Genomic DNA, 12,090 nt, shown 5'->3' on the forward strand with positions numbered 1-12,090 from the left:
GCGGTTCGTGCCTTTCCAAACCCTCCCCTTTAAATACCAGCCCAGGCGCCTTCCCGGTCCCCACGGCCCCGCCCCCCAGCCCCGGAAGCACTCCTCCCTTTGGATGCTCACGGGACCGTCCGGTGCGGCCTGGGCCGGTAGCCAGTTGTATGTGTCTAAGACTAAATTCTTGAGGGGGACACGTCTGGTCCATGGTTCTCCTCCGACCCAGTCTTGTACACGGACGTTCGCTAAATGTCTGTGGGAGGACAGGCCTAGACAAGGGTGCAGGAGCCGTGGCGATAACCGGAACGCGGTCCCCGCCTGGGATTTGGACGCGCTGCCCTGAGGAGGGAAGGTGACTCCCGGAGCCTCAAAGCTCAACAGGGCCAACTACACGGCTGGGGCGGGCAGCTTCCGCCAGAGCAGCCTAGACGGAGCGCCTCCCCGCACCCAGCCCGCCCTGCTGCCAGGAAACAGCCAGGCGGCCTCCCAATTCAGAAACTCCCAAAAGTAAGGCTGGTTTCATGTTGTTTCTCCTTTATTAATTCAATCTGTTCTAAGTTGTACAGTTAGGAAAATAACAAAACCGAAGCTGGAAGCCCAGGAGTATTTACACTCTCACGTGGTGAGGTCAGTCTGTGGTGTCGCACAGATCGCTTTTGTTTGGTACCACAAGATGTTCGTAATTCGGACACAATCAGACAGATTAACAACGATATGTACAGTAAAATAAAAGGGGAATTCGTTCAAGTATCAAAATACAGAGACAAGGATTAAATAACATTTTTATTACAATTCAGTCCCATTGCCACACCTTTAGCAACAACACTTTTGTGAACTGCGTCTGACAGTCATTCCACAGGCCTGGGCATTTCAAGAACAGACCGAGGTCAGACTAGCTTTCTAATGTCTTAACGACTGCAACTATGCTGCCTGCTCAGCCAGAAGCTTCTCGGGAACGCCCTCTAGAATCCGGGGCTAGAGACCCAGAGGGACGTGGAGCATCGCGAATGCAGAGCCTGTCAGGGGTCCTACTGCTCAGAACAGCGAGTGGAAAAGAGGCAAGCAGACAACCTGTGGCCGGTGCCGTACGGACCCCGTTTCCAGTCCTGCCCTGAAGGGCTCCTGCCCAGCCCAGAGACCGCAGGGACGCGCAGGGAAGGGCAGAGGCAGGGGCTTTTCCACTTGAAGCCTGTCCTTAAAGTTACTCTCCCTTCCCTAGAAAGGGACAGTGCACCTGCCCCAGAGGAGAAGAGAGGAGGAAAGATCCAGTCCCTACCCTTCTTGACTACTCAGAAAGAAACCGAGCTCAGAAGGAAACCCAGCGCCAGAGCGGACTAGCCAAGGCTCTCCAGTAACGGCAACACCCTGAATAAATAAAGATATAGCAGCTTCGAGGGGAGGAAACACCTACATAGGATTTAAAAACAAAAAGACAGCTTGAGCAGCTCATCGTAGTGTCTACACAGGTTTCCTTTGGGGCCTACCGCACGGGAGGCGCCTGGGGGGAGGCCAGGCCGCTGGCACCAGCGCAGCCCCCAGGGTCCCTCCGTCAGAGGCTCAAGGCCGGCAGGGGCGGGACACTGCACGGGGGTTGCTGCCGGAGAAGCAGGAAGTGAAGCCAAGTGTCCAGGTGTTGAGGTCCTTGTTTAGTACCAGAAAGTGGAGGGTCACCTGCCTCCGCCTAAGAGAGGAGGGGCCTGCGGTGGCAGCGGGGAGAGAGGGCAGCTTTCCGCCCCTGGACGCCCGCAGGGGTGGGGAGTGGGCCTGAGCAGGTTCCCTGCACAGAACCGCCACCAAAGCCTGGAACCCGCCAGCAGAGCGTGAGGTGTGCTGGCCACCTGCGTGAGGAAAGGCTCCTCTCTGAGCCTGATCTGGAAGGGACGGGGCAGGTGGCTGAACCCCCCCCCCTCCCCCGTTCCCTCCCCCACCCGAGGAGCAGAGAGAGAGATTCCGGAGATGCTGCGTTAGAGCAAAGAGAGCCAGCAGGAGGGCCTCCGTGGCAGAGCTGCACTACGACCCGGCCTGCCCTGAAGGTCACGCCGGGGGAGAATCAAATTGACTGTCACCTAATAAGGCTAAAGAGAGCCTTCTCTACACTTAGAGCGGGGGCTGAATCCAGCAGCTGAAATACAACAGTCGAACCAATAATTCAGAGAATCGAAGTGAGTCCTAATCACACAGACCTGATTAGACAAATCACAAACTGGCAGGTAGCACTCTTAGCTGACCTACCCATTAATGCCCGAAACGAAGCTGCTGCTTCTCTTCGACCCAACCCCGGCCGTGGCCGGAGGGCGCCAGGGAGCTTGTGGGACAGCGCTCTGACCACGGGGTCAGGGGCCGGGGAGCCGCCCAGGGTGCTGGCGCAGACTTCGTGGCACCAGGGGCTGCTCACTCAGCTCTGCCTGGCCCCCAGGCCTTCACATTTGGAACCCCAGAAACGGACCGGAAGTCTTGGCTTTTGCCAGGTGCCTGCCAGGCTGCGTTCTCACTGCAGAGGCCCCGCTGGCTCTACACAGGACCGGCAGTCAGGCGGTTCACCAGGAACGGCAGCTAACTTGGCTGGGCTTGAAAAGCAGACTCTAACGGACCTCCTCGGTGTTGCCCACTAGTGCCTGCTTTCAGTTCACCCGCGGGCCATTGCCTTCTCCTCGCCCTACTGGACCATGCCGAGATCCCGGCCCAAGGACAGAAGCCTGGACAGACTGGCCTTGTAGCCAATCTCCTGTCCCCTGTCCTCTGATCTGATGGCCATTTGTCTCAAGATTTGGCGGTTTAACCTAGAGGTTTGAGCCAAGTCTTAAAAATTCATTTTATAGAAAAAATTTTTTTCTATTAAAAAATGTCTTCTGGACAAGTCACTTCTTGACTCTCGGGAGTTCCAGTCTCATCTGCTTGAGGCCTGGAGTGCAGCTCGCTCTGTGAGACCTGGCGGGGGCAGGTCCAGGCCGAGCAGCCCCGAGGAGCTGCTGCAGGCAGAGGCTGGGCCTGGGTCCTCAGAGCGCAGGTGACATGGCGGTGGCAGCGGCAGCGGCAGTGGGAGCCTGTGCTCCCCACGTCTGTGTTTCTGCAGCACAGTTGGCTCCTTCGGTGGCTCAGCTTGGCAGAAGCAAACACAACGGGGGGAGGAAAGGGTTAACCAAAGGGGCCTGCACAAGGTGGAGGAAACTGAAAGGAAACGTGGCGGTGGCACAGAAGGTCCCTGGCAGCCTCCCCCCTGCCCCAACAGAGCGAGCCAGCTCCCGGGGCCCACAGCCACCTCGGGCTCAGTGTGTCTGCTGGGAAGGCACAAGGACAGGAAGGCAGGCACAGGGACCCACCCCGGCAGCTCTAAAACGGCCGCTGTCGCTCCCGGGCTTCTCGTGGACTACCCTCATCTGCACTGCCTGCCCCGGAACCGCTCCTTCCCGCCTCCGGCCACGGGAGCCCACCAGGCCTCCGCCCGGATCCCAGCTGCCCAACAGGCCACACAGCGCCCCCTCTCGGGGGAGACAAGACGCTGCGGGTGGCTGAACGGGGAAGGACCAGGTGCCGGCTGACTAGCTCTGACCCCCACACTGTGGAGAAGTGTCAGCCCCTGGACGACAATGGGAGTGGCTCGGTCCGGGTCCCTGTCCTCGAGCGGCTCCGTTCTGTGAGGGGAGAAGGGGCACCATGTATGGGGCCCCGGCCTCCCTCCTGCCGGGTCCTATAGAAAGGCCTTTCTTGGTGAGCTAGACTCTGGGGCCGGCCTTGTGACTCACTGGCGAAGACACGAGGGGCCGACCACACACGTGCCATCCCGTTCCTTGGAGCGGAAGACTCGTCGGGACCGCGAGGCCTGCCCAGGGAAGCCGGCCCGCGGGGGTTCGCAGGCTCCGAGCTCCGTGCTGCAGAGTCAGGCATGTGCCCGAGGACCTCGGCCCTCACGGAACGCAGTCTGACCCTAGTCAAGACACGTCGCCGAGCTCAGGCCCTTGGCGGAGGGAGGCCAGCACCTTACGGCAGAGGAAGGACAGGGCCGCGGGCCAGCCAGGAGCGGAGTGCAAGGGCATTCTGGCACCGGGTGGTCACAGTGGTCGGTTGTGTCAGGGAAGGTGCAAAAGGACAGTTTGCTCTTGGCGGTGGCCCCCGGCTGCGGCTCAGCACGGAAGACGGCGAGGAGGGCGGCCGGGCGCCCGGCCTGGTCACAGGGTGCTGTCTGGGCTCTGCTTGAAGACTGCCCACCCCTCGGGATACACAGCGCATGCCCGCCGAGGCTTCCTGGGTGCGACAGGGGCCCCCCGAGCCCTCCTGGTGCCCGCCTCGAAGGCAGCTCACCGCGCCCCCCCCCCCCCCCCCCCCCCCCCCCCCCCCCCCCCAGGGGGGGCTTCACAGTGTCCGGTGGAGTTGGGTACGAGCTGTGAGTGTGCAGTGTGCAGAGCTGCCGCCCGGGAGGAGAGCAGGGCCCCCCGGGGCGGGGCCTCGGCGTCAGCGGCCGGGAGGAGAGCGGAGAAGAGCAGAGGTCGGAGGGCAAGGCACAGTGAGACTAGTGGAGACAGGGAGCGGGCGGTTAGAAGATAGTGGTCTCATACTTGGTGCTGAGGCTCCGCTTAGAGTCTGGTTTCGGGTCCACAACCCAGGAGACACTGGCATGCGACTGGGCGTCTGGGTCCGTGTCGGGTGGTTCCAGCTGCCGAGGAAGAAAGGTGAGGGGTCAGAGAGGGTACGCTGTACCTGGCCGGGGGGCAGCAGGACCTGGCCGTCCTTCCTGGCTGCCCGGAGCCACACTGGTGACGTGAGGGGCAGCCCCTGTTCTCTGCAAAGAGCAGGCTCCTGGGTGCTGGGGTGGCAACCATGGCACTCTCCCTGGAGCATCATGGGAGGGCCACCTCCAGGCCTCTCCAGGGGCCCCTTCTCCCAGGGGTTTCTCAGAGCTGCTCAGGTCAAGGAGCCTTGCCTGACCTGAGCGTTGTGCTCGAAGCCCCAGATCTGTTCCAGGTGGTAGGAAGAGGGCGAGGGGCTGGGACATTCCAAGCCTCAGGTCCCTCAGGTGGAGCCAGAGAGCGCACCCTGGGCAAGACCGCAGTGGGCGCCCCAGGCCTCTGGAGAGAGGACACACAGAGACACAGAGAGCTAAAGCAGAGACAGTGGGGGCAGGGGGCAGCTCAGGAAAGAATGTCACGCAGGCAGAGAGGGAGAGGCCACTAGTGTCTCAGAGAGCTCACGGTCACTTCGGGCAGACGGACACACAGACAGCAGGAGCTGTAAAGACCTTGACTCCAGGACTAACAGACGGCAGCGGTAGGTAAGAAGGACGATGGGTGGTGCAGGTGTGACAGTAACAACAGCGACTATCGGGGGGCAGCGGCACCTGGGGCGCAGAGCAAAGCAGACACAGACACAGGGTGACGTTACTGGGGCCTCGCTGCGGGCTACGCTCTCTGCGACCCACGCCGGCCACCGGCCAGGCCCGGCTGGCGTCTGGCAAGGGAGGGGGCAGAAGGCCACGGTGGGGGGACAGCTGTCCACCTCCCGTGAGAGGCACTAATGGCGGCTCCCCGAGGGGCCGGCCGGCCACAGTGAGAAGACCCTCCTGGAGCCCACTCTCCCCCCAAGGGACCCCGGGGAGGGGGGACTGGGTCCTGGCGGCTGGGGCCCACGTACTGCTGACTTCCTCACGCCGACCCGAGGCTTAGGCACCGGTTTGGAAGACTTCGTTTCCACGGTCTCGGCGGCGGAGGCCCCCATCGGCCTGGACTTCTGGGCCTGCAGGGCCAGCTGGTAGGCCACTTCGAACGCCTGCCCCAGCGTCAGGATGATCTCGTAGGTCAGATTCTGGGAGGAGACAGAGCGCGGCGTTAGCACCCAGGACTGAAGAGCCACCTCACCCCTGCCCCGGCTGCACAGCCCTGAGCACAGGCACGGGTGATCCCTGAACAGGGAAGACTTCGGTCCGTTCCGGACGCTGGGCTTGCAAATGCAAATCCGTCCCGAAGTGACTGATGACATCAGGGAACGATCTCCGCGTGACACACGTCTTGTCTCCTCAAGCAGATCTCGTGAACACTCGGGCACCAAGCCCGCACCCCGCCGGCCCACCAGTCAGGCCCAGCTGCGCCATCTACCCCCGGTATCTCAGCTTTCTCCGGGGGCCCCGGGGCCCGCCACCCTGCACCCTCCCCACATCCTGCTCCTCCATCCGGGACGCCTCTCCTGCTGGCTCCCTGGCTTCCCTTCCCCTTCACAAGGCAGCCTCCTCAAGGTAGCGCGCTGCTGACTGGCAGCTATGTGCCTCCTAACCTAGGTTCCTACCTTTTCTAATGTGTCACTGACAAGAGTTTCTGAGTGTTGTGTCCCCAGTTCGATCTCCCCCAAACCTCGGGTTTTACTGCGGGACTCCGTGTAGCATGTTGATCGTTAGGAGCATGTATGTTGTGTTAGAGCAGAAATACTGGGCTGCGGAAAATGTGAGCTACATGTAAAAGTGTCAGCAGCTATGAGCATGGGGTAGATGAGCTCATTTAGTGTTCGAGACAACCCCATGACGCTGGTCACGTTATAGCCCCCTCTGGGATGAGGAGCCAGGGGGAGGGAACTTCTAAGACGGCACGGCCAGCCAGTGGCAGAGCCTGGAGTCTGAGGCCGGGCCCAGAGTAAGCACTGACGTCCCGGGGCTGAGAGTGCCTGGCCGTCTGTGTTCCAGAAGCCACAGAGATTTGGGAGCTAGCTGCGCTCCCCAAGGATGGCAGGGATCTGGACAGAAGATGGGATGAGGAGAGGGCCGGGGGCCTTGTTTCAGGGCAGAGGGAGTCCCTGCTGTGCCACTGTCCCTGGGCACCAGAGCCTAGCCTGGGCACGAATCTGGGAGAAGGAAGCCTACTGTCGCGTCAGGAGGGCACTGCTGCCCCCAAGAGGGAGACAGAGGACATTTCGGGGTGACTGCTGAGATGGAGGTTGGGGAATAAGGGCGGTGGGTTGACATAGAAGACCGTGGCTGACCTAAGAATCACCTGAGAAGTGGGAAAAGCCCTGTCACCAGAACCTTGGACGAGCCTCCCGTTCTGTCTGCTTGTCTCCTTACTGTATGAAAGGGACTGGACTGGATGGCTGCTGGGGCCTCATTTGGTACTAAACGTTTGCTAGGTGCCACACGAGCGCCAGGATGGCACTGCACTGAGGCCATTTGGCCGCGGGCCCCCTCCGGCCGTGCCCGGGGCAGGACTCCACCCACCACGTCCACCGTGCTGAAAACATGGCAATAGTGGTGGCTGGTCTGCAGGTCCTTGGTGATGTAGGCAAAGGTACAGAGGTCCTCTGGGTCCTGGGCCGCGCAGGAAATGTTCCGGATCTCATGCTCCGCAATGACGTTCTGCGGGGGGGAGGGATGGGAAAGCAGGGTCTGGAATTCTCGGGCCCCCTGAGGCATGCCTCGGCTTCAGCCCCTTGATGTCATCACCTTTCTCTGTCCCTGCCCAGGGCGTAGCCAAATACCACCACTCTTTCTCTCCTCAGTTCTGTTGGTGGGGGCAGGGCGGTGTATAACCTTGCCTGACTTAGGGGTAGGGGTTGCGGTAACTGAGGGAGTAAATGTTCACACCTTCCACCAGCTCTCCAGGGCGGGGGCAAGGCGAGGAGGGCATCAGGAGGGTGGGGTTCCAAGGGTGGGGTGTGCGGGGAGCCCTTTGCTCATGAAGAGGATCACACCGCGCAGGGCCCGTGAGCGGGTAAGAGGCCCACAGAACCCGTGCTGAGGACGACAAGAGGCGCCTGTCACTAGGGCGGGCCCTGGGATCAGGATGTGCGGCAGCTGAGTGGCAAGCACCTGGGCAATCAACAGGGCTGGAGACACTCTAGGTAAGATGCCCAGCTTGGTGGGGGGGGTCCCCTCCCGCCAATGGTTGTTTGTGAAAAAGCACACCTTGTTGGAGGCATCGATGAACTTGACACCTTTGTACGTGATGGACAAGATGATAGTGGGGATCTTCTTCATGTGCTCGGTGGACTTCTGTTGGAAACACGTTGTCATCCTGTGAATGCCCCTTCCCAAGGTCAAGACCCTTGTATCCCACAGGCCCCAGCCTCCCCCCTTACAGAGTGTGGGAGGGCCCAGGTGGCTGCCTCCCTATCCCAGTCGGCCCCCACCCCCCGCACGGACGGCCTACCCGCATCTTGGCACAGGCGTCCTGTGTGGACTCTGTCCCTCGAAGGTCTTTGATCAACATGGAGCCCAGATACTGAAGGAGCACAGGCAGGAACGGGGCTTAGGAAGTCCTGTGTTACCACGCAGGGCGACCCGACCAACTGGGGACCACAGCCAAGTGGTTCCCTCCCCCGACTCCCTTCCCTCATCCTGGCTGGGAGGGCCTCCTTCTCCCTAGGTGCTGGGGGTGTCTGGAGCCCTGTTCCCGGCCAGGAAGGGAGGGTGGCAGGGAGGCGGGCCAGGCTGGGAGCGCAGGGGCAACTCACATTAGCTTCATAACCGCAGGACTCGAAGATGAGTTTCTCCGGCTGGTGCTGCCAACTCTGCACAGGAGCATAGGGGGCGGCCAGGCTGGGGGGCCGAAGGGTCAGCTTGGCCTCGCGGTGCTCTTCCTGTAGAACACACGGGGTCATGGGTCTGCTTGGCCATTCCAGAGGAACTCCTGCGCTCTCTGTGAGCTCCAGCCTACCCAAGGGCAAAGCAGCCAGCCACAAGGTGGGGAGGGCAGGGGGCAGACAAGCCATGAAGAGGCACGGTGGCAGAGGTAAAGGCCATCCACGCCAGTGAGGCAGGGATCTAGGCCCCCTGAGAGCAGGCTCAGCCGGGAAGGCTCTGAGGTAGAGACAAGAAATGACCAAGACCAGAGGAGAAAACGAGAATACATGAAGGATGGGGAGCAGGAGCCCAGGTCCCCGGGAGCCTCACATCCAAGTCAGGGATCATCCCATGTGATTCTGGGGTGGGCAAGTACCCAGTGCTGGGGGGGCCTGCTGTTGTGTCCCCCCGAGGTGGAAGCTGGGATAGGGGAGGGGTAGGAGGCCACTGAAATCCAGGTGCTCGGTGATGGGGTCCTTAATCAGGGCACTGATAGAAGAAGAGGGGAGGCGGGAAGAACTTTAGGAATTATCTATGACCTCCATTCCCAGCACTGTGCAGAGGTCTCCTGAGGTGGAGCAACTAAAACTTCTGGACAACATGCCTTTCCAGTCTTGTCAAATTCATGGCTGTGCTGTTAAAGGAGAGGGAAAGCCCCAGGTGCTGGGCAAGAGAAAAACTGCAGGGGCGCCTGGGTGGCTCAGTTGGTTAAGTGTCCGACTCTGGATTTCAGCTCAGGACATGATCTCACTGTTCATGAGATCGAGCCCAATGTTGGGCTCTGGGTGACAGCACGAAGCCTGCTTGGGATTCTCTCTCTCCCCCTCTCTCCATGCCCTTCCCCAGCTTGCATTCTCGTTCTCTCTCTCTCTCTCTCAATAAAACATTTAGAAAAAAGAGAGAGAGAAGAAAGTAGTGAATCTCAAGTTCACTTTAGTAGGGGGCTGAGGGACACCTGCCAATCTGTGTCCAGCAGGCCAAGATGGGGGACAAGAGACAAAGCCTGGAATCTGTGTGCAAGGCAGGAAGCTGGACAGGTGAGGCCTGAATACATCCGGGAGCCCTGAACGCGATGCCCCGATGGCGGCAAGCTAGGAGTGCAGGAGGGGGCCATCCTAGGGCAAGGGCCTCAGGGTGGCCAGGGCCCAGCAGCAGCGGGTGGGTTTGTGAGGGTAGTTGGCACAGCCGCACGTGTCTCCCAACTGCGCCTGACAGCAGCTGCAGAAAGGCAGCAGGAAGAAGAGTCGACCTGGGCTGCAGTTCTGCTGGGCAGGTGGGGCGCGGGGTGCGGAGGTGAGGAGGGGAGAAGGCAGTTCCAGGGTCCAGGCAGGGCAAGCAAGAGTGGGCCGAGAAGCGGCTAAGCCGTGGAGAAACAGCGCCGGCAGCCTGAAGGGCTGGAAGGGATGGGCTGTAGTCAAAGAGGAGACAGCAGGATCTGTCCCAGTGACAGCTGACAATAGCCCCGTGGTCACAGCTGGGGTGGGGCTGAGGGGGAGGCGGCAGGGTCTTGCTCTTGCTGCTGCTGGGGCACATGGGTAGTGGAGGGGTCTGGGGACCCCTGTTCACAGTCCCCCTCCTGTCCCACCTGGACTCTGAAGCGCTCCGCCCGAGAAGGTGCCGCAGGGTCGTGTAGACTGTCATGGCGCCTCCTGCCCGTGTCCCCAGGAGGCAGCAGCAGGTCAGCAGAGCGGCCAGTGCAGGAGTCATTCTGGCTCAGCGGGGACGACGTCTGGGAGAGCAAGTCCTGGCACTGCAGCGGAGAGAAATCCAGGTAAAACTTGGAACCCATCAGATCAGTCCCTAGGCTGGAGGTGCCAGCCAGTCCTGGGCTGCTGAGGGCTCCGCAGGGGCAGGTGTATCCATGAGAAAAGCCGTTAAGCTGAGGACCGACACCAAGCAGCCACCAAACGGATGGCATGCTGGGGCAGGGACCTGTGGGGAGTCTGGCCTCTGGGCCCAGCTCAGGTACAGTCAAAGCCACCAAATTCTTCCTGGGACCAGGAAGTCCCGGCAACCATGTGGAGCGGGCCAGCAGCCACCGGGGGCGCCCCGGCCTAGAGCCACATGGGAAAAGGGCTTCCCAGTTACAGGGCTGGGAAGCCACTATCACATTCAACAAAGATGAAAGCACCGGTCACAACTGGCTGCAGATCCCTGGGGCCCATGGCCAAATCCAAAGCTCTTCCTGAGAAAACACACAGCCGGTCAGCGCCCTGAGGCCCTGTCTCCTCAGTCTTTAAGACTGAACGTCAGCATCAGCGGTGCGTTGGCTCCTCAGGCTGGGCTCCTGGGTAAGAGGAGGATACAGTGGCGCCCACACCATGAAGCTGCCACACCAGGGCTGAGGCTAGGAGGGCCCTGCTCAGGCTTGGGGACAGAGCCTGTCCCAGACTTCAGCGTGGGCCCACAGGGTCTAACCTGCAGTCAGGGATTACCGGGCTTGAGCACAAAGCAACCACAAGGTTCTTAAAACCACAGGTTCTCAGGACGCTTGGGTGCCTTTTGTTTTCAGCTTGTGATCCCAGGGATGTGGGATCGAGCCCTTTGTCAGGCTTTGCGCTGTTAGGCTTTGCTCTGAGCGCGGAGCCTGTCTGGGATTCTCTCTCTGTGCTCCCCCCACCCCCACACCTGCGCACATGTGCTCTCAGAATAAACAAACATTTAAAAATAAATAAAATCAGGGGTGTCCAGGTGGCTCAGTCAGTTAAGCATCTGACTTCACCTCAGGTTGTGATCTCTCTGCTCAGGAATTTGAGCCCCGCGTTGGGCTCTGTGCTGACAGCTTGGAGCCTGGAGTCAGCTTCGGATTCTGTGTCTCCCTGTCTCTCTGCCCTTCCCCTGCTCGTGCTCTCTCTCTTTCAAAATAAATAAATGAACATTAAAAAAAATTATTAAAAACAAATCACAGGTTCTCTAGACCATTTCAGTGCAGGATTTTCCTTCAGAAGCCATGGGGAGGGCATAGGTTCTGCTGCGGACTCCACGCCCTGTGTCAGGTTCACGTCAGATCGCTGGTGAGGGGGCTCCTGCCCCCTGCCTGTCCCACTGGCTCTGTCGCCAACACCTGCTGGCATTTCATTATTTGTTTTGCTACTCTAACATTTTACTTTCTCCTTATATTTAAACGGAACCCTTTACGACAAGCCCCATCAGGCCTCTGATGGACATGGGAGGCACGTAATCAATAAATAACCAGCCCAAACAACTCCTGCTCTGTGCTCTCTGGGCCTGAGGGCAGAACTGGTCCAACGATGAGAGGGGACGAATTGTTCGCTCCTCGACTACAGAGACCAGGGTGTCTCCAAAGAATCCCTCAAGAATTCTCTTTAGTCCCTAGCGATACGAAGAACACCCACCTACCCCCTTCCACCCTCCCCAACTCACTCTCAGCTGGGAAAACCGTGGAGGCTTCTGGGGCGGCTCCTCGTAGGGCCTGTCCGCGAGGGAGGCGATGATGCGCTTGCGATGGCCGAGCAGGTGGACCTTCAGGACCTGGGCGGGGGCGCGAGGAGGGGTCAGGCCACGCCTGTGCCCACAGCTCCCCTCCCAGCCCCGGGCCCGCACCGTCG

The 12,090-nt window shown here is 60.4% G+C and overlaps 1 protein-coding gene across 4 annotated transcripts in view; it reads right to left on the reverse strand.

Annotated features, from left to right (window-relative positions):
- Nucleotides 1–499: 499 nt before the first annotated feature.
- ANKS1A (ankyrin repeat and sterile alpha motif domain containing 1A) overlaps nucleotides 500–12,090 on the reverse strand; it is a 179,657-nt gene continuing 168,066 nt past the window's right edge. For 2 of the 4 annotated variants that reach the window (XM_039241830.1, XM_039241828.1), the window contains 11 exons: nucleotides 11,906–12,013; nucleotides 10,107–10,271; nucleotides 8,413–8,538; nucleotides 8,109–8,180; nucleotides 7,865–7,951; nucleotides 7,178–7,315; nucleotides 5,611–5,781; nucleotides 5,219–5,317; nucleotides 4,539–4,636; nucleotides 3,729–3,910; nucleotides 500–3,084 (listed from right to left, as the gene is read on the reverse strand). In XM_039241830.1, the coding sequence (XP_039097761.1) occupies nucleotides 2,873–3,084; nucleotides 3,729–3,910; nucleotides 4,539–4,636; nucleotides 5,219–5,317; nucleotides 5,611–5,781; nucleotides 7,178–7,315; nucleotides 7,865–7,951; nucleotides 8,109–8,180; nucleotides 8,413–8,538; nucleotides 10,107–10,271; nucleotides 11,906–12,013 (1,458 nt within the window). In that variant the 3' untranslated portion in view covers nucleotides 500–2,872. The remainder of the gene's footprint in view (nucleotides 3,085–3,728; nucleotides 3,911–4,538; nucleotides 4,637–5,218; nucleotides 5,318–5,610; nucleotides 5,782–7,177; nucleotides 7,316–7,864; nucleotides 7,952–8,108; nucleotides 8,181–8,412; nucleotides 8,539–10,106; nucleotides 10,272–11,905; nucleotides 12,014–12,090) is intronic. The other 2 variants (XM_039241829.1, XM_039241831.1) reach the window with 2 other exon arrangements.

This window comes from Hyaena hyaena, unplaced genomic scaffold (assembly GCF_003009895.1).
Source record: "Hyaena hyaena isolate Hyena2069 unplaced genomic scaffold, ASM300989v1 scaffold_202, whole genome shotgun sequence".
Lineage (NCBI taxonomy): Eukaryota > Metazoa > Chordata > Mammalia > Carnivora > Hyaenidae > Hyaena > Hyaena hyaena.